Source organism: Eucalyptus grandis, chromosome 11 (assembly GCF_016545825.1).
Source record: "Eucalyptus grandis isolate ANBG69807.140 chromosome 11, ASM1654582v1, whole genome shotgun sequence".
Lineage (NCBI taxonomy): Eukaryota > Viridiplantae > Streptophyta > Magnoliopsida > Myrtales > Myrtaceae > Eucalyptus > Eucalyptus grandis.
Window position 1 is genome coordinate 29725092 of NC_052622.1, and position 21249 is coordinate 29746340.

The 21249-nt window shown below is 40.0% G+C and overlaps 3 protein-coding genes across 4 annotated transcripts; 1 reads left to right on the forward strand and 2 right to left on the reverse strand.

Annotated features, from left to right (window-relative positions):
- The first annotated feature begins 4755 nt into the window (after positions 1–4755).
- On the forward strand, positions 4756–8165 carry LOC104425714. Its single transcript, XM_010038494.3, has 2 exons — positions 4756–5335; positions 6514–8165. The coding sequence occupies exons 1-2, from the start codon at positions 5088–5090 to the stop codon at positions 7904–7906; spliced, it is 1641 nt and encodes a 546-aa protein (XP_010036796.2). The 5' UTR covers positions 4756–5087; the 3' UTR covers positions 7907–8165.
- Positions 8166–9912: 1747 nt separating this feature from the next.
- LOC104425715 (E3 ubiquitin-protein ligase RNF4) lies at positions 9913–14641 on the reverse strand. 2 transcript variants are annotated; one of them, XM_010038496.3, is made up of 6 exons: positions 14454–14641; positions 13245–13530; positions 13095–13152; positions 11814–11926; positions 10698–10929; positions 9913–10266 (listed from the first exon to the last, which is right to left on the reverse strand). In XM_010038496.3, exons 2-5 carry the CDS (start codon positions 13485–13487, stop codon positions 10699–10701), a joined length of 645 nt encoding a protein of 214 aa, XP_010036798.1. In that variant the 5' UTR covers positions 13488–13530; positions 14454–14641; the 3' UTR covers positions 9913–10266; position 10698. The 2 variants fall into 2 exon arrangements, with proteins under 2 accessions (XP_010036798.1, XP_039160367.1); XM_039304433.1 differs by lacking the exon at positions 14454–14641 and adding an exon at positions 13615–13771.
- Positions 14642–17301: 2660 nt separating this feature from the next.
- On the reverse strand, positions 17302–20917 carry LOC104425716 (RPM1-interacting protein 4). The gene is made up of 4 exons (XM_010038498.3): positions 20673–20917; positions 18377–18949; positions 17858–18049; positions 17302–17759 (listed from the first exon to the last, which is right to left on the reverse strand). The coding sequence occupies exons 1-4, from the start codon at positions 20676–20678 to the stop codon at positions 17727–17729; spliced, it is 804 nt and encodes a 267-aa protein (XP_010036800.2). The 5' UTR covers positions 20679–20917; the 3' UTR covers positions 17302–17726.
- Positions 20918–21249: the final 332 nt, after the last annotated feature.

Here is a 21249-nt window from a genome sequence, read left to right on the forward strand (position 1 = left end):
TTCACTTTAAGGCAATGTAATGTTTTGCTTCCAACTCAGCTTTGGACATTGCAAACAGCTTGCCAATTGTTAATTGATCTAATGCCCCTAGCTATGTGTTTTGTCCCCTAGAACTAAAGCTGCTAAATTATTTTTCCCATAAGAATCATTTGTAAAGTTCACCTCATTGGATGGTAGACTTAAATTTAATACTTCCTCAAAACACTTGAATGCAACATCGTTTTGTTGTGTTGGATATTATTACTAACGTGAAAATGTCACGTCAGATGACTATGGAATGAGGGTTAACGGAGAGCTAGATTTTGGACACAAGAGAAGGTTTATGCTTTTTTTTAGACAAAAAAAAGTTCAGGCCAGATTTGGGACAACACCTAAAGTTCGTGTTTTTTTATGAAATTAGCCCATTTTGTATTGGGTATAACTTCTGTAGTTTAGACCCAAGGCTATTTTGAGAAGAATGCAAAGCTAAAGGCAAGTATCCACTACTTTAGCTTTGAACAACTTGGGGAGTTTAATAAACTTTTTTGTCCTCCGTAAATTATTTAAATTTCGATTTCACCTCTCAGCGATAAATAAATAACATGACACTATTACGTCAAGCTGCTAATTTGGCATGAAAACTCTGATTTTACCTCTCAATCGATAAATAAATGGTATGATATTTCCGCATCATGTTGATAATTTGTCACAGGCCTAATAAGATTATATCCTAAATCAAATGTGATAATGAATTTGAAAATAAACAAAAAAAAAATTCAAAGTCCCTTCAGCCACAAAAGAAAGCATTGGCGGCTTTAATAAATGCCTTCAAATTTGAAATGGCCGCCAACTCACTTTTATGCCTTTCTTCAATCTATTACTCCTTTACATTTAGAATCTTCCTTTCATTAGCTTTCCTTCTTTATTTTGTAGGAGAAATCTCCATTAAAGGAGCCCGTAAAAACTCCACCTCAGACTTCATAAAAATCAGCTGAAGGTTTTGCGTAGTAAAGACTGTGAAGCTCCAATTTGCGCAGCAAAAAGGTGCAAAGCCTAGGTGACGAAGGTTGAGCATGCGTGGTCTAGATGCGTAAAGGTTGAGTGCAACACTACACTTCAGTAGTCGGTGCGGTAGAGAGGTGTGAAGGATGAGCACACACAGAAGAGTAAAGTGTACAAATTAAGTGCAGCGTCCCACTCAGATTTGCATAGTAGAGAGATGCGAAGATTGAGTACATTCCACTCCTGCTCCTGCGACGAAGAGGTACAGAGGTCGAGCATATTAGCAAAGCGGTGCGAAGAACGATTCTAGCACTACCCTTTAGTTCGCGCGTTAGAGAAATTCGAAGGTTCAGCACGACACTACCCTATGGTTCGTGCGATAGAGAAGTACAGAAGTTGAGCACAACAGTTGACTCCGGTTATCGTAGCAAAGAGGTGCAAAGGTGAATTATATATATAAAGGTAATTGACAAAAGTCTCATCTCATGATAAACATGCTCACATAGCTTTAAAAATCAACCTGAATATGGTAAAAACGATTGTTCAATTTTACACATTTATGCAAATTAAATAAGTCATGGAACAAAATTGCATAGATTTTTTATCGATCATATAAATTGTTGTATATAAATCATGTCAAACCATTTTAGAACCACCATTGTTATTGTTATACGTAGATATAATACTACAACGTAAAATCATCGACTTATATAAATCGCTGTATTTAAATCATATGACATTTGTTAAAAAACAAGCAAAAAAGTAGCTACAATCAATCACGATTGACAATGCTAAAATGATGTGCCACAATTTACACAAAACAATTTACATGATTAGTAAGAGTGTACATAAGATCGCACCATGACTCATGTAATTTGCAACAATGTTTATGATTCAACGAGCTTTTTTACCACACTTTTGCTGATTACCATAAATGTTGTTTAATTTTGAAAGGTTTACGCTATTTTCACTCTTTTATTGGCTCTTGGTATCTCCTATTATATTGAATTGACTACATTATCTCTTGGGAGTCCGAATCTTAGTTTAAAATTATTTATTATCCTTTTTTTCTTTGTTTTTTAATTTAACCAAAAGAAAATTTTATCCGCTTTCCTTCCAAATAATTTTTTCACTCTAGCTACTTCTTCTACTCCCATTACATTTCAGCGTTTTTTTATGTTTGTCTTCTTTTAAATTAATCTCTATTATTATAATCTAAGCAAGTACTAATCATATATCGAAGTAAAAAAAATTGCTAGTTTTATCTACACATTGTTTACTTTATTTCCCTCATGTATTCTCATGATCATGAATTTTTTTACATCAATTTTTAGTACAAATTTACAAGAATTTACTCAAAAATTAAATATTGTGGTTGATGTATGCATTGTACACAATCTACCCAAAGGTTATTCTCTCATTTGTGCTTAGATTATTCTTTTAATAATATTTTCCTGGTACAAAAAAAGAAAAAAGAAAAAAGAGATATGCGAGTACTTAACAAAATAAATAATTTTTCAATGAGAAACACAATAATTAGTTAACGATCTACCAAATAAAATATTTTTTTAGGGAAGAAGTAAAAAGATTTTGTTTCAAATGAGAAAGTAAAAGAAAAAACCCCCAAAAAAAGGCGAGCGTTAGTCTTAAATTAAGAGTAGGCCTTATATTTAACCTTAATAATTATTCTTTGTCAAGAGCATGGTAATTTCATCTTTAGTAAAATTGAAACAAAAGAAAGGAAGAAAAAAAAAAGGTAAGAAATATTCTTAAATTAAAAGTGGGATTCGCAAAGGGTAGTGTAATCAATTAAATGTCAAATTTGGGTGTGAGGAGCTAAAAAAGGATAGAAATAACACAAGCCTTTCGAAAAGGTCACGAGCAAAACTCAAACACATGTATTGCTTTTGAAAAGGTTACGCCTCACTACTTCGCACGATTATAATGAGAAACATGAAAGCTATATATATACTAATGGATGAAACCTTAGTAGTCGAGTGGTGGTGTTGGCCTAGTATTATTATTAGGTGCTCCATTTAGTATCTCGAGTCCCATCTCTGGCGCCTCTAATGTTTCTTTTTTTTTTCTGGATTTTGTCATTTTCCTTCAAAATTCCTATCCCCTTTTTATTCCTAAACCAACATAAGATTCTATAGAGGTAATTTTTCGTTTTTTCCTCTTTATTTTTTTTTATTTTTAATCGAATAAATTGATAAAACTCTCTGATTTTTAACTACCAATAAACAATCCTTTAGAGTTTTTTTTATAAGAAAAAGTGTCAAAGTGCAAGGAAGAAAATTATAATTTTTTTCATGACAGGAAAATCAAATTCAATGTCTGATGGTATGATCAATTCTAGTTTTGATATTATACAAACAAATTTTAAACAGAAAATAGTTTTGTCTTGAAAATGAAAAAAAAAAAGAAAGAGTGCTGAAATGGTCTCTTAACTTACAAAATCTGTTACATACTTCTTTTGCCTATATCATATGGGCCCATTACGGTATTAATCTTGACACGCTCTTTATGAGAAGGGCTGCGGCATAACAGTCACGTTATGGAAGTGTACGAATTGCACAATTTTGTTTAACCCATCTTGTGTTCTCCTCGTCAAGACAATTTTTTGTCACCATCGGATGTATTAGTGGCGGAGTAAAGTTAATCTTACATCAATCGTCAAAAATCAAATTGAATTTTTTTTTTCTCGAGGGGTATCATATATATATATTTTTCTTTCGTTTAGATTTGCGAGACACGTTTAATATTTTGGAAAGAAACGTGCAACGCAATAATGCAAGCATCACATGTTCCGTGGCACGTTAAGCTCTCCCTATCTCTATCCTTGTGTACGCGAAGAAGACGATGCATGTGGCTCTCCTTCCCCTCCCCCGACCATGTCGGGTCAAATTCCGGTGGTCCCCCCACTCAAAAATCAAAGATCCCCCCGGCCTCACTCAACACGTTTCCTCCCCTGCTTTCATCTCCCGATCGCATTTTCAACTAGTCAATACCTTGTTAGTTCCGCCGAACATCGAGCGGCACAAATTTCGGAAAGGGCGATGTTTCGAAACGAATGGATGCCAAGTTCGTCGTGTTCTCAATCTGTCGACTTGTGAGGGCTGTCGATGGATCGATTGCGGGGCCATATCTCTCTCTTTCGGGTCGTTGAATCTTGATGGTCGGGATGTGAGACCGAACGGTATGGTCCTGGCTCTTGTCTTTTCGATGAATTGACAGTGCATTGGGGGAGTGCTGTTCAATTGGAAAACAACGTAACCATCGCTATCTTCCATAGTTCCCTTCCCTCTTGGATACGCATTCATTAACATTTCCTTATTTCTCCTCTCTCTCTCTGTGTCTATATATATTCCCCTTCTTTTTCAATGGAATTCTCCACCATCCTCAAGTTAATATTTGCCCTCAGGAAAGACTTTTTCGACCATCTTGGATTACTAAGAAAAAAAATAAAAAGAAAATTCATCTTTTAACACTTTGTAAATTTGTTAAATATTTCGTCAACTTGAAAATAAGGAATCAAAACATTAAACATTTTTCACACAGTACATAGATTTACATATTTTAAGTTGAAGAATGATATTGCATACTGAATTAAATTTTTATGAGCTGTCTGGGTTGATATCCATTAAATTTGTTGTCTAAAATAAAAGATTTATAAAAAAAAAAATGAAGGAATAAAAATTCTGTAGGATAGTAGCTAGAGCTATAAATAAATACTATAAGTAGTTCCTTCCTTCCCCCCCTTTTTTTGGGTCAGGTAGTTCCTTACTTTCAAAAGCTCAAAAGCACCTGCTGATCTCCCTCTCTCTCTCCTCTCTTTCTCTCTCATACATTTCAGAGCTCACAGACGAATCCTTCTGTACTCCAGCTCAACACTATCCTCCTCCTTTTTTACTCTCTCTCTCTCTCTCTCTCTCTCTAGAGACTGTGGAGGAGGCGTGGAATGCTAGTGCTGGCGAAGGAGGAGACGGGTCCGTCGGCGCCCCGACATTCCCCTCAGATCTGACCCCCCCCCTCGCTGCTCTGCCCCCGCCGGGGTATCCGGAAACCCTAGGAGGAGGAGGAGGAGGAGAAGGGCGGCGCCGGCGATGGGGGTCCTGAGCGAGTCGCTCTGCTTCTGCAAGGGCGTCGGCAAGTCCGAGAGGACCAAGGCCGCCATCTTCTCCGGCAAGTCCCCCGCCGTGGCCGCCGTCTCCGGCACCGGCACCGGCACCGGCTTCCTCATCCACCGGAACCTCCTCCTCACCACCCACGTCAACCTCCCCTCCGTGGCCGCCGCCGAGAGCTCCGAGATCCAGCTCCAGAATGGGGTCGCCGCCACCCTGTTTCCCCATAGGTAACTAACTAACTTGGCTTTCTCGCTTGAGTTCGGCCTTTTTCTTTTTCTTTTCTTTATGGGGGTAGGAAAAAGGGCTAAAGCCAATTACGAAAATTTAACGTCGTGAATCTACTATTCCCATTTTACGCGAGGCGGTTGTTTCACAGCATCAGAGCCGCACGGTCAAATCTATAAACGCCTAGTTAGAAATAAAAAACAGGGGAGATGCATTGAGTTTACTGTTAGCCCCCATTCAAAATTGCAGCTCTTGGAAATTTCTATTTCCATGCCCCTTTTCCTGTAGGATCCTTGATGCCATGGTAGATCTGATTTTGGTGGTCCTTTTTTGAAAGAGAAAAAAACGAACTTTGTTGAGTTAGTTTAGCTAGAGAGACATCATAGCTTTATAATCTGTCCGACTGCTCCTTTACCGCCTATAGCTTCTGGGATTGAATTGTAGACCCAGAGGACATGGGATCTTTACTACTATAATGTGAATCATGAAGATGTATGTGTTGGATCAGTTTCTAATTCAGTATTAAAATAGTCCTGAAGTAATTGGTTAAGAAATTGCATTCGTAAGATATGTTAAGCGAATTGGGCATTATGAGATACCAGATGTATTAGGCTTATTCAACTGGGCACATGTTGTTTTCAGACAGTATAGATTTTGCATTTGCGTTGCTTGGGTAAAATCTCTTCTGTTAAACCAAGTCTTGAACAGGTGGTTGAGATTGAATATAAATTTTCTTCCTTTTTCTGCCTCATAATCCACCAGTTCTCTCGATGCTTATATTTTTGGTTATGTATATCATCCGAGGGATGCTGCAATTGGGAATTGACCTTATTTAAATTTCTTTAGTAGTCTCCCATTCCTGTTGTTGGGAATGGAGATCATTTAAAACGTATATTCTTAGGCATGGAAAAAGTGCCCCCTCCAAATTGGGGTGGGCGGGAGAGGAGTTTCTTGCTGATTTTGGATCTGTGTATGGCCCTGTATCTGACCTCAACAGCATTCTTCCACGTGCTAGAGGAGAAAAGAATAATGTCTGTTATACCTGAACTTCAATGATTCTCTTGCACTTGATGTCCCTTCATTGAACTATAGGATCTTCTATTGCCTTCCTTGAGATTCAAAATTTGTGCTTGGCTTAAGAGTACCCTGTTAGGTTCATGTGTTAACCATATGTTTGCAGGTTTTTTATCACCAGTTCAGTTTTGGATCTTTCAATAGTTGGTTTAGATACCATTGATGGAGATTCCAATGCCCAGGGTCAGCAGCCTCACTACCTGAAAACTAATGCCAAGCCAAACCTTGACTTGGGCAGCATTGTATACGTTTTAGGTTTTACGGAGAAAAAGGAATTAACAATTGGAGAGGGAAAAGTCATTATAGCGACCGATAATCTTATAAAATTATCAACTGAGGGGGTGGTATGGAGTCCTGGATCGGCTGGTTTTGATGCTCAGGGAAATCTTGCATTTATGATATGTGATCCTATGAAACTAGCCACATCTCCAAACACCAAATCCTCTTCCACGTCGTCATCATCGTCATCATCATCAAGAAAAGATCTTACGATGCAATTCGGGATCCCCATACCTATTATTTGTGATTGGTTAAACCAGCACTGGGAAGGCAGCCTCGACGAACTTAATAAACCTAAATTGCCAATCATGCGATTGATGTCTACAGGCCAGAAAAGTGAGCATTCATGTGCGTCCTTCACAATGCGCCGGGTTTTCAAGTCAACAGAAGCTGATGGTGATGGAACTCCATCTTCTTCAAATCTAATATCCAAATCCAGAGATCCACCTGGACCAAGCTGTTCCATTGCTGTGGATATGATTGATCAGGAACAGAAGGCCATTGATCCAAATTCTACACATTTTCAAGGAATCCCAACTCCAGAAATATATGAATCGAGAAGATTAACTTCCATGCCTGTTCACAAGAAAGAAGCTCCTCAGGTGCAGCTTTTGGATATAAATTTCCCACCGAGAATTGCAAAACCTGTGGTGACTTTGCAGCCAGCTAGACCTCTGCATCTGAGTTCTGGTAAGGACTGTGTCGAGCAATTGCCTGTGCAGAGCCCACTAAGAAGAGAAGGAGTGCAGGATGTGGGACTGACCAGTCCGCATGTGGTTGCTGAGATGTCTTCTACAGGTTCAGTGAACGAGGCCCAGAGTGAGGTCCAGTCTTGCTCATCTCCATTGGAAGCTTCAGAGATGCATTACGGGTACAGCAGTGAGGAAGAGACTATGTACTCTGCAGAAACTGCTGAGAGCAGGAACTACACTAGCCCTAGAGAGGGAAAGTTTCATCAAGTTGGGAGAAGTCAGAGTTGCGTGAGCTACACCAGATGGGGGCCTGCACAGAGAAGCTCGACAGCTCGCAGAGAGTTGCTAGAAAAAGAGAGGAGCTTCATCCACGGGAGAAAGATGCATTCGCAGGGGGCGACTTCCCAAAGGAGCAATGACTACTACAGCCCTACAGTCTCTTCGATCATGAAGAAGCGAAACAACCCAGAGCAACCTAGTCGGCCCCGGCCAAGTGCCGTACATTCATCACCAAGATGGGTATTTTGATCATTCGATGGTGATGCATTACCCAAATTGTCAGAAACCAAAGTAGATTTTTTCCTACTGTTGCTATTGCACAGTTTTTGGAATTTTGTTGGGCATTTTATCCAGAGCCACTGTAATTACTCTGTTCCTCTGTAGAACGTGCAAAAGGATGAATAAAAGAATTAACTGGGGTTGCTCATCATGTGCAATTGTACTCCGGATTCTTGAGTTTACACTGGTTTATTAATCAATTCAAGATGGCCAAGAGGAAGTTGCCATATCTCAGGTGCCCTTCCTTTCATCACAGAATGCAGGGTTGCAAACCAGATCCTTTTCTCATGATGTCTCTGTTTCTCCGATCACAATGTCATAAGCAGTTCTTGTTTTTGTAATGGACGTCAACCACTCGATTGTGCTGAATTGATTATGAACTTTAAAAGACAGGGCACCTGGTTATTTCGACAAGGCGTCTTTATTTTCGGTAAATTAAATCCTAAATATATTCTATTTTGATTGATGAAGTCTGAAACTCATTGGTCGTGGCATTTTGAGATTGGAAAATCCTACATGGCTAACTATACCATCGTCAACATGGCTATTTTCAACCGGCAAAATTGGCCTTACGGATTCATTGATCGAAATTGATGATGTCTTCGTCTCAACCGGCTAAATAAAACGTCAAGGAGTCGATCCACGAACATGCTAATCATCAAGGACTCTGCTGCATTGAACCCCAAATCAATCTGTTCCGATATGCGGATAACACTCTGCACCACTCCCATTTTACATCCCATTGGAATCTGGAGCGTTAAGATTCAAAAGCAGCAAGCTTTGCTCGCTTAATGAATCCATCAAGCAATTCGTGGTCCCCACCATCTAGCCAGCTCAGCATCTTTACTGGCCCAACAGCCTTTTTTCCTCGTTGAGGCCACAAAATTACTGAACTCTGCTTAGCTTATTCCCATTCTGACCAGGAGATAACCAGAATCCAACAGCCGATCATTTGCTTGGAATCCCCAATCCCCAGTCACCAACCAGAATTCAAGCAGCGAACCAAGTCCAGTGACAAGAGCAGGCGAAATTAAATTGCCACAGACCACCTAACTTCTCTTTCGCTGTAAGGATGGTCTGCAAATTGTGCATCAGGCAGTAAATATGAGAACCTGAAATGGGCTAAATGTCTCAGGACTTCGACTATAAAATAGGAAGGTCTCCCTTGGTTTCTCCGTGCAAAAGTTATTAGAGTGAAAGACACGAAAGCTAACATGGAGAGGACTTCCAAATCATCTCTTCTTCTCATTCTCCTTCTTGCAGCATTCCTCACCGGCACGTCTGAAGGAGGACGACAAGGTCAACGCTCCCCAGAACTTCTTTGGTTTGTGGCCATTTCACTTCCCATAGCTCGGGTTCTTAGGACTCCCCATCATTCACAAGGCTTATGCTGGCGAAGAGGCACAGAAAACTAAAGGTAACCGTGGAGTGGCCCCTCCCCTAAAAGTGAGCAGCCGTGCGCCATAAGGACACAGGGCTTGGTAGTTTGTTTCGTAGGTCTGAATGCAGCTATGCTGGTTAGGGACCATAATGAATAATTTCGCCTCGTGAAGATGTAGGTCTTCCCGAGGCTAGCGTCTCCTTGTGTGCAATGTCCAAGTCGTGGTGTCTTGATTCTTACATAAGCTAGTCATGCGTGCATGTCTTAGGCTGTGGTGTCTTGTGTTTAATGCAGCTAATCGAATACGAGTGAATGAGTGCTTTCCTCCCTCCCTCTCGAAATCTGCATTGACACGGGCTAACATGTCTTGACAGATGCACGAATTCATATTGATGGGGTAAGTCCCCGCGCCTGCGCAGATTCAAAACAGTAAACCTATCAGAGTACCAAGCCAAAGATTTAACTGACGTAATTAGCCGCTCTGAATCACAGAGTCCGAATCTCTCAGGAACTTTCCCAAATGCCACTGACACTCGTATGCACTTGGGTTGTGGTTGGTTCTTTTGCCAAGCCAGAAATCCTGAGGATCTGGAGATACAGGCCAAATATCTGTTGTTCATTTTCCATGCCGAGAGTCAGGTTGCACAATACTCTTATCTGAAAACATACACGAATTTCTAGCCGAAAAAAGGGAAAATATACACGAACTGATGTTCATCCCGTCTCTTGAACTATAAATTAAGAGACTAAAGAGTCCCTTGACAGTGAAAACTAATCCCAGACAATGAATCTCATTATAAGCTTTAATATTGATGTCTCATATGATAACCATCAGCAATTGGTATATCAGATCAACCTGTACAAGAATTTCCCATCTGAGAAAAATCTAATTCAACTGATGTCAAAAATTACTCTTGCCATTCCTCGTCTCTCAAAGCATCAGCACGACCTATAAGATTAATGAAAAAAAAATTAATAGCAATGAGCAACAGCTGCATGAAGAAAGCTGATTTTAACATTTTGAATTTCCATGACATCGACAGGAGCTAAAGATATTAGTGATGAAGTTCAGGTCAGGACTAATGGAGGCAGCTTTGAGACTTCACAAATATATAGCCATGAAACAAAGTTTGACAACTGCCATATCATTTCAGATTTACTGTTTTGTAACTCTTTTTCCCAGCAAAAGAGATTTGGTGTTACGAGCTAAAGGCAGCAGACTCCCCACAGAGAGAATTCTCTCCTTTTCACAGGTGCCTTTTTATGCGGATGAGATACACTTTACAGATCATACTTTTTCCTAACCAATAATTTATTCCTCTGCAGTATCAAGTACACAATCGAAGCAAAGAACAATCCATCAACAGAAAGAAATCTCACTTTAACTTGTGGTGGCAGGTAAAAAGACCCTGATGAGATCTTTCGCAACGACTCTCTTCCTACATGTCGGGCACTTAGCCTGCGTACTTATTGCATGCCTAATGCAGGCTCTACAAAAAATATGACCACATTTTGTAGATGTCTCCTCAACTAATGGGCCCATGCAGATTGGACAACTGAATGTTGGCTCCTTTGGTGGCTGCGGCGGTGGTGGACTCACCACATTTTCTGTCTGCAATTCAACTTCCACAGGTCACAATAACTTCTATATTCACCTCTGTAACATAAAATGTGTATGTACGCACACAACTTCTAAACTACAAAAACAATAACATATCATGTGGGCAAGACATACTGTCTGCAGGCATAATGACCAGCTACGCACACATCAAATATGAGGGAGAGCGATGGAAAGAGCAAGAATCACAAAAAATGCGAGTGATTGCGGCCATCCAATCATAATATCCTTGCCAGTTAATAAAAGCATGCGATTTGATCTCATGCATCACACCACAGATTAATGACTTTATATAGAACACAAATCAATCAAGACAAAAAGCATGATTGAAGCAACAAGGCACAACGGGACAAGCACAAGCAGTTCATGAAGGAATTGTCAGAGAGTCAAACTGCAGAATCTGGTAACGCAAGACTCAAGTGAATGTCCCAAGAGACACTTTCCCATGACCAGTATTTACCATCAAAATCTGTATTCACAATATATCTCATGAGTAGCACAATTGCTGGAGCAATTTGCAACAAACCTCCTCTGGCACAGAAAATCAACATTCTTAAAATAATAAAAAAAAGCAGTGCTACGAATATTCTGATTCAGTGCATCCGATATAGATAAATACTCTGGGTTCTTCCATTTTGATGTCTACTTAATTCATTTTAATGCTGAAAGTGTACCAGTGGCTGTATCTATACCAGATGTTTTTAAAGAAAGATCAATGAAAGAAATCCCTACAGACTATTGACCTATTGATCCCCAACAAGGCAAATGAACTAATCATAGAAATACATAGATGCAGAAGAAAGTAAAAAACCTACTAGTATCAACATGCGCCAGAGCATAGTACATAAAACGGTGATAGGAAGAGTCAAAGTCAGTACCACATAATTATTACTGCTTTCCAAATTTATGTAGGGACCGCAGTTTCTATCTTGATTTGCAGGAAATCTTCTGCGCTTAGAGTTATTGTGGGCACGCCTTGTGTTATGTTCATCTGCAGCAATCAAGAAGAGAAGAAGACAGACCCATAAGTCTGCGACTTAATAGAGAAGATGCATGATTGATGCAACAGAGAACTGAGGAAGCATCACACAGTATCTAGAGGCCAGAGATGGTAATAAAAAGTTTACCAGGGCAAAAAAAAACCAACCGCCAACAGAGAAATGCGATGTCAATTTGAAGAATTAGATACGAATTTCCAGTATTATCATATTTTCAACTTTGTTACAATGACAAGTCATGGATCAAACAGTACAACACTCCTAAATCATTTACATTGCATGATCAGTCATCATTGAATAATTATAAGGCACTCTGAGATTAAAAGGTAACCGCTGGCCTCCTATTCAAACAGCAAGAGTCCCAAGTATAATCATCCCAAGACAAATACTCAAAAATACTCCCATTCCCAACACCCCAAATAAAAAATACAAAGACAAATTACAACACCACTGAAGTCCAAAGTGCATAAGTCCCACAAACCACTTGTGTAAGTTAATTAAGGTTGACATACTTTAGAAAGCAAAGGAATAAAATTTAGCAACATCACAGCAAATATCACAGCATCTTAGACAGCAAAAGCCTACCATTACTAATAGAAGAAAGAGGATAACGGGCCTAAACCAATTAAAGCATTCCAAAAGAAATCAAATTTTCTTTTGATAACCATTATATTCTTCAAAATCATAACCAAAGCAGAATATATGTTATAGTCTCTATAGGAGTTCCTTTTCAGTTTACTTTATCTGGTGGAATCATCCTGCTGCAAGTGCTTTTGAAGCTTTTCCATAAACCTCCTAAGACCCTCATCCCAACAAAAAAGCAAAAAACAGACACCAAAGAAAATGGAAGTACTTTTACTTGCTTATTTCAGTTCAAAGTAAGTTCTTTAACCATCCACCCTTCCATTGAAAGTCCTCTGACGTTACTAATCAACGTCCCTTTCAAAGCAGCAACTCTGAAGCAGTAGAAGCACAAGCACATATTGCAAGAAAAAGGAAGGGATTGAATTTGGGGCAAGAAAGATGCTGGAAATTCACTGTAAACCAACTAACAAGTTCACAGAGAAGACGTGTTGGGGATCATAAGCGAGAAATATACACATGTAAGCCTGCACACTGGGTGCAGACAACAGCCACAACAGTTTAAAGAAAATCAAGTACCCGACTCTACTTCAATTATGACGTTCCTTGACTGATTCCTCCGGGATTTGTTTTTCGCCTATACATTGAAAACAAAAGTCATATTTAGCAGCTGCTCCTAAATGAAGACTGAACATAGCAACAGAAGAAAGCATGTAACCAGAGTTATACTTCAGCAAATGCCCTGGGTGAGGAAAAGGCTACATCATCATCAATGGCCTCAACATCAATTGTTGCATGCTGCACGGGTTGTTGCCCCTGGTGGCTATCCTCCACTAGCTGAGACACAACTTGAGTTGAAGTACCTTCCTGATCCCGGTTTTCAACTGGCGGCTCATTGTTAAGGTCTAAATTCAGTGTTGTTTTTCGACGCCGATATCCTCTTAGAGGAGTTTTGGTCATCTGAGTGCTCATGCTAATTTCCCAATTCCAGCTCTCAAAATCCAAGAAAAAATATCTGTTTAAGAGAAAGGCAAAAAAAGATCAAGACATCGTCTCAAAAACCCCCCAAAAAAAAAATTTAAAAAAAAAAAAACGTAACCATTAATCAAAAGTATCATTTTTCTCGCTTCTTATCCTCTTTCATCCCTTAATAACAAGCAACTTGCGTGATGGTATAAGCAAGCAGAATTCAACGAGACAATCACCAGATCTTCACCACATATTCATTGTCCCGTTGGTCTTTGTAAATCATTCTCCAATTTGCTTTACACAAAGAACGCTACTGCTCAAATGGCACGTAGATTAAATAAATAAATAAAAGCACAAAAAATGAGAAATTGCCAACACAAGACATCAAGCGAGATTCATCCACCCAAAATCGGTCCAATCACAACTAACTCAGAATTCCATAACATTTGTTAACACTGCAACGTCAGGGCAAATAAGAGCACCGATATTCCACTTCCACGGACGTCAAAGGATTCAGAAGAAGCCCCATAGATAAAGGAGCGTACAAAAATCGGGATCCCATACATCCGAAATCCCAAGTAAAAAAAAAAAAAAAAAATTCTAAAGGGAACTGAAATACGATTATTTCATGGAAACGGGCATAAAGGCGCCTCCTTTACGGACCATCGCTCCGTTTTTCAACCCTCCCGTCAACAATCGGCGAGAGGCGAAGCGAAATTCCTCGAAATCTACTGTCGCCAGACGAATCCCAAACCGAGGCCGAAAAAAAAAAAAAAAAAAAAAAAAAAAACGTTAAAACAGAATCGGACAGCAAATGGCATCAAATCAATCAGGCGGAAATCAAACACCGCCAAACCCCAACCCACCGCCCAATCCCTAGACCAAGTTAACGAAAAGATCAGGAAAAAAAAAAAAAAAAAAAGAGCCGGCAGAAACCATGACGATAGACAAGGAGGTCGGAGATCGCACCTTGAGAACCCGAATCGGGAAAAAAGGACGAGACTTTCAGAGCTCGGGACGGAGAAGATGACCGAATCGACAATTTACAGACGATTAGAGAGGGTGATCGAGAGAGAGAAAGAGATAGAGAGAGAACGAGAGAGAGAGAGAGAGACAACAAAAATGAGCGTCAAGGGAAGAGAGACGGGAGAGGAGGGGTCGATTAAAAGGGTGGAGGAAGGGGGGGAAGGAGGGAGGAAGGATGGGTGGTGGGAGGGGCGTTTTCGTCTTTGCGCAAGTCTACGTGGTGCCCGTGTGGAACACAAGACCGCACGCCCACCGTTGATTCGACCGCCCGCTGCCACGTTTCGACCGCCTCCTCCGTAGATGGGGAACATCTCCCCTCCGCCGGAGATGGAAGATTTTTCTTCTTCTTCCTCCTCCTCTTTTTTTTCGAAAGGGGAAGAAAGACGTTAAAAAGTTGGCCCGTCTTTTGTTTTTTTCCTTCTTCCTTTTCTTTTTTTTGTTGTTGGAGTTATTGCGGGCCTCGTTATCGGCGCGGAATAAGAAAAAAAGAGTTTGACTTTTTTTTTTTTTCCTCCAATAATTGGCCATAAATTTAATTGAAATATTTATTACTAATGAAAAAATTTACATATAATTCCCTATTATATGGAATGGACTTAGAAAGATTTCATATGTTTTAAGTTAGCATATGACGTTTGAAATATGAAAATCGGAAAGCTTCATCCGTTTCTCCTTAAATGAATATCAAATGTTAGAATCATAAAAATAAAAAATAAAAATTCCCAAGAAAAGTATAAATTACTTTAGGCACGTATTTTTATTTGATTTGTAATTCTAACACAAGAAATACAATTTTTTTTTTAAAGTGAAAGACATTTTATTCTGATAACTTTTCTTTAGACTTGATTTGTGAGTTTTACCTTTTCCTCCTTGCGACCAGGAAGTTTTTGCGATGGTCACGAACTCTTCTGATAATTAATATGTTGCGAAGTTCTTTATACTTGAAGATCGGTCATTTTTTATTACTTAAGCAAAATTAATTGTTTACTGTTTTCTATTTTAAAAAAAAATAAATATGATCATATGTATCGATTCCTATATTCTAAAATGTTTTAGAAATTTTGCCTAAATAAAAATCAAATTATAAACATACAAAGAAATGATGAAAGTGAAAGAAATATAAGTCACTCCAAATGGATCCTTATTTTCCCGTTAGGATTGGAAATGCTAAACCATCGCCAAAATTCCAATTTTTAAAATCTAAATCAAAACAGAGAATTAATTCAGTATGTATAAAATTGATTTAATAAGAAATACTTATTTTTCCTGTGGTAGAAGAGTCCCATTAGGTATCACGTCATATCATGGAGCTGTTTGCCGTATAAAAAGAAAGGTGATGACGCGGCACGTGATGGAAAGAATATTTCCTTCCTAAGATGAAAGGGTGCAGAATGGAGGGCAATAAGAAGTACGAGATCTTATTTCGTTGGTGTAGCGTAATGGCTTACGTCAATTATATATCCAAAAACAGGTAATTCACAATCGATAAAAAAAAAAAGAATAATTTTTATATAATTTATTATATGGTTAATATCACGAAAAAAAAACCCAAAATTAACATAATTATGACAAATTTATCCTGAAATTAATTTTTTTCTATAAAAAAATCTCAAACTAGTATATTGATAACAAATTTACCATTCCAATTATGAGATAAAAGCCAAAAAAATCTCATTGAGCACATTTACCCTCAACTTTTTTTAATGACTCGAGAACCGCCGCACGTACGGCAGTGGGTGTGACATAAACCCGAGCGACGCTAGTCCTCTCCACGGCGCCACACTTAAGTCGCGCAAATGCGACCGTAGTGACTTGAACCTTAGGGGGGAACGCCGAACCAACACCTCTACAGCGGGGATGGATATTTCCAACTTTTTTTTAATGTAACACATTTACCCCAAACTTTTTTTGTGACGCTCCCAAATTTGTATTCATGTTGCACATTTATCTAAAAAATTTAATATCGAGGAAATTTAAAGTTTTTGGTGTCATAGAAAAAATTGGGATAAATATTTCACACGAGTACAAGTTCGGAATTTTTGGAGTTAAAAAAAAAGTTAAGAGTAAACATGTCATAATAGGCAAAGTCTATATTTTGTATGCTTTTAAAAATAAATAAATTAATACCATAAAAAATCACATATCGATACACATTTGACAAACGGATGGTACAACTACAAACTGCCCAATGATTGCCACATATCCTCCAACTCAACAATTTGGAATGTAAATTTGTTATATACATGCACATGCACACACGCACATATCAATTTGGAGTATTTATGATCAAAAAATTAGTTTGGGAAAAATTGATTATTAATATATCGATTTGGGATTTTTTTGTGATATTGACTTTTTAGTACATGATAATGGATCTATCTAATAATCTGCTTGTTTCACCGAAAAGAAAGAAAGAATTACGGACCTTTCGCCATCAACAGGTTTTCACAAATTGGCTCTGATTTGAGCTTTTACCTTATGACCCTTTGCAGGAAGTTAGTTAATCTTTAGACCATCACTGACCTTGGGCCACTTAGGTCGCTGTTTGCGTTTCTTTTTGCTCAGGACAGCAATTAAAGGTCAGTTTCTGTCTATGATGAACAAATCAGAAGGGTGACAACCTTCTCTCGATGACATTCTAGCTAAAAAAACAGGCGGCTCCGGCCAATTATTGCCCTCCGGTTGTCCATCGTCTTCCTAGGTGTTTGAACGTAAAATGAGGTTTGTGGTCTCAAAATCATTGTATAAGGACTACATGAAGCTTCATTCTGTAGTGAATCAGTTCAAGTCGTGACAAAACAAGAACTCCTGTCCCTTGTTCACTAGCTGTAGCTTTTTCTTGCAAGGATTCTATGGAAATTACAGTTGCTGTGATTTGGCAAAACGGCCATAAGGCAAAGTTCGGAACAAATGATAGAGAACTGGTCCAGATAGGAGGGAAGAAATTCCCAGAGTTGGAGAACCATTCCCCTTTTTATCACAAAATTGGAACTTAATTACGTGCACAGTAAGTAACGACACTGACAACGCTTGAAGATCTAAAGGAAAAAGAATTACATGTTCTTCCTGCCTTACGGAGAACTCCGCCGGTTCGGAAAGAAGAAGCACAATAGGTGGATCAGTAACGAATTGGCTTCAAAGGAGTCCATCTGCAGAATTCACCAAATACACACTTCCATAAAATACTCGCATATTCATGCTATGATTCGGAGGACCTCACTTTCTGGGCCATGGAAAGCAGCAGCAACCCTGCAGAAAGAAGCAATAAAATGGAAATATGTTGCGGAAACTAGAAACGTTTTCATAGCCAGTAAGTGTCCACTTTTAAGACAATTATGACTTGATACCTTTGAGTTGTTGCCAGCAGTTTTACTACCCGCACCAGCATAAGGTGACCGAGGGTACATGTCTGGTCCCGTACGTGCTCCCCCCTGCCTCTCCTCCCGGACTTTGTTAAAGATGTGTGTGTATCCATCGGCCGACGCCGGGTCGCTCTCGTCCCACTCGCCAAATTTTGGAACAGCAGCACCACTGTCAACCTGGTTGATCAGAAACCACAGTTGAAACTTGAGGGGTTAATGCAAGAGCCAAAGTATACCGTCAGATATATTAGCCTTCAGGATTGTAACCGAATCATTTTCCATCTAACAAAATGAACATGGAAAGATGCAAGCTTGTATGAATCCCAACAATTGCAAAGGGAATCACTTCTGGTCAGAGAAGCTTTTTGCGCGAGAACAAGATTTTAGGCTATTGGAAAGAGGGAATGTTCTTAAATCAATTCAATTTTTTTGGAAACTTAGCATGACTTCACAGATTATTGCTATTAATGACAATTTCAAGCAAAAACGAGGGAAAGGATTTACGAGGTCGTCTCCTTTAGCAGAAGAACCCAGGCGGGATCTCCCCGGCGTGCCCATGGCATGGCTGCCTTCACGTGAACCCCTTCCCTCCCAGGAGGGCGAACCACTCCCCCTTCCTGAGATCCTTGCCTGGGGGTGCATCGGCGACTTCTCAAAGCTATGATCCCCCCCAGCACTTGTTCTAGCCGGCCTCCTTGGAGGTTCACCGTAACTTGCTCCACGCACTCCGTGCGCTTGATGCTTTGACTCGTTAGAATGCAAGCTGCTCGAGTTATTTTTGTGGTCAGATTGGTCCGAAACCTGTGTAAGACTCCCATCCTCATTGCTCATTTTGCGCTCATGCACAGTCCTGACCACTCCCTCTCGTTTAGGTTCCTCATATTCAGCTTCAGCTCTAGAAGCAGGGGCTTCAGGTGGAGCTCCTGCGTCTGACAGTAAATCTGGGTTTTCCTCTGGATCGTTTGGATTGATCATTCTAGTTCCACTCCGACCCTTCCTGGCTTTTTCGAAGTAAACTGTGTATGGAACATGATTTCCACCTTCCCAGTTGCCAAATTCGGGTACACGTGGATATTCCTGCAGTAGTGACATAAGAATTTGACATGTCAGCTGAACGCATCTTAATGGTAATTACAATTTTTCGCTCATCAGACCTAAAGCAGCTAGCATTAATTACATCCAAGGACAAAACATGAACAGGCAAAACTGTGGCCATCATTAGATCGAATCATGTTATGCAGAGCCAGAGAAAACCAAGAATGACATGAAAATCTCAAATATTTATCACGATTAATTCACCAGCGTATCAGCTATCATCATTTGTCACTTCAACGCCAGAAGGCATTTGGAGCCTTCCATTATAATCACGATAGCTGATGTGCACTGTTCCACCTAGTTCTTTGCTTCGCATTAATTACCATCTTCAACAGAGAAAGAGAAAAATGCCAAATAAAGTGCGGCAAAGATCCTCAATAAGGATACTTCGATTTCAATAGCTGCTGAACAAATAGTCAAAGAACCAGATCAACCACCGTAACAAGATTCCAAATATACACCTCTTAACATTTTGTTGAGGGGATATGGAAAAAATAATTGTAGAATTGTAGGAACCTGACTGAATGATGGTGCAAACCGATTAGAGGAAATAAAATTGGAGAAAATTCTTGCAGAATAATGCAACCTCAGAAAGGGAAAGCATAGAATCATGTCCTCCACATTAAACAAAGTTATCACTGTGAGACTAGTGCCAAAGCTAACAGTTTCAGATCCAGAGGAGATTCCCCTAGGAACAGTGAGCTGACATTCTTGCGGAACATTGTTAACTTCGAAGCCAGCATTTCAGAGAAGGAAATCAAAAAATCCTAAGAGGCTAATACAGCTGGAAAAAATCACAAAGCCGAAATGAAATCATGAACAACTGCGCTCAGCCGCACTTAACTATATTTGTCTTTCTTGGACATAAACATCTGAAGTTCCACATAGAATAAAGGAAACAACATCTTTAGATGCAACCAAACATTAAATATTTCTAAGAAAGAAACGGATTACGCCCTCCACTTCTAGATGCTTGCATTTAACAAGACCAATAACTACAAGCGTATATTGAGTAATTGCAGAAATGCCTTGAACACCAAAGTGCCATAAAAGGCTTCGCTGCTCACTAATCCAGCTTGCATATTATCAGTATCTGTGCCTGCGAACTGCAACAGGACGCTGAAAAACTACCACCATTTTCCTTTTACCCATATAGTCTACATGTCTATAGAATTTTGTTTGCAAAAGTCCCCATCGCCGAGTTTCCAATGTGTGCAAATCCGTCGATGAATAGCAAACTAGACAAGCAGTGGCACAAGGAGCGACCGTCAAATCGTGATGCACTAATTTTAAGCCAAACCGATGTCCCCGTATGGCTAAACTTAATGAGCTATCTAAACCCAGCACCGAATCCACATGGGCTGAGACAATTAAGTCGATAGCGCGAGTCTTGCAAGCATACGAGAAAACCCAGAATCACGGTTCCTAAGTGAAGAGCACGACAAAGCAAATCGACCGCGACAGACAGATTCGTTCCCTTCCCTTCGTGCTTGCTCTGATCCCGAAGTTCGGCAGCAAGAGACACGGGAAAACAAACACAATCACGTCTCTGGACAGCACCAGAAACATTCTCGAAAGATAAATAGCAACTCAACCCTCCGAAGCATACAGAGGTTCACGATCAAGACGGGGGGGGAGAAGCGAGCAAGCAAGAGGCAAAGAATTCACAGCCTTCAAGGCAAATTCTCAAACCAGAGGCACTCACAGCCATTGCAGTCCTCCCGCCGACCTCTGAAACGACCCTCCTCCAATCCGAAACTTCTGCTCCTCGTCAGCTTTTCCACCAAACGAAACCGCAAAAGATCTGCAAAAATCCTTCAACCCCACAGAGAGAGAAAGACAGAGAGACAGAGAGAGAAGGAGTTTATCCACCATTGACGGTCGCCACCTGTTAAGTTTGACCATTCATCTTCTCTCTCTCTTTCTCTCTCTCTGTGTGAGACTCCGCTTCTTCGTAGTTTCAAATGTCGCACTCAATCCCCAGCACACGTCTACAGTATGCATCACGTCGCGTACAGAATTCACGGCATACGCCCGCGTCGAGAAACGCTACGGGCCCGACAGCTTTTGCTGCTTCCAGGCACACGGCGTCCAATGTCCATGCTCGGTCGCTCGGAAGCCGGGACGGCGCCAGCGCGTTCATTGGGTAACTGCGGGGCCAGCTCCTGAGATGACGCCGTCACTGTTAATGGCGGCTGGCTGCGGTTGACCCTGGAGAGCTGCGATTGTCGGCTTGCTCCGAGAGATTTTTAACCGGACTTCGATGGCTGCGCTGTATTTGT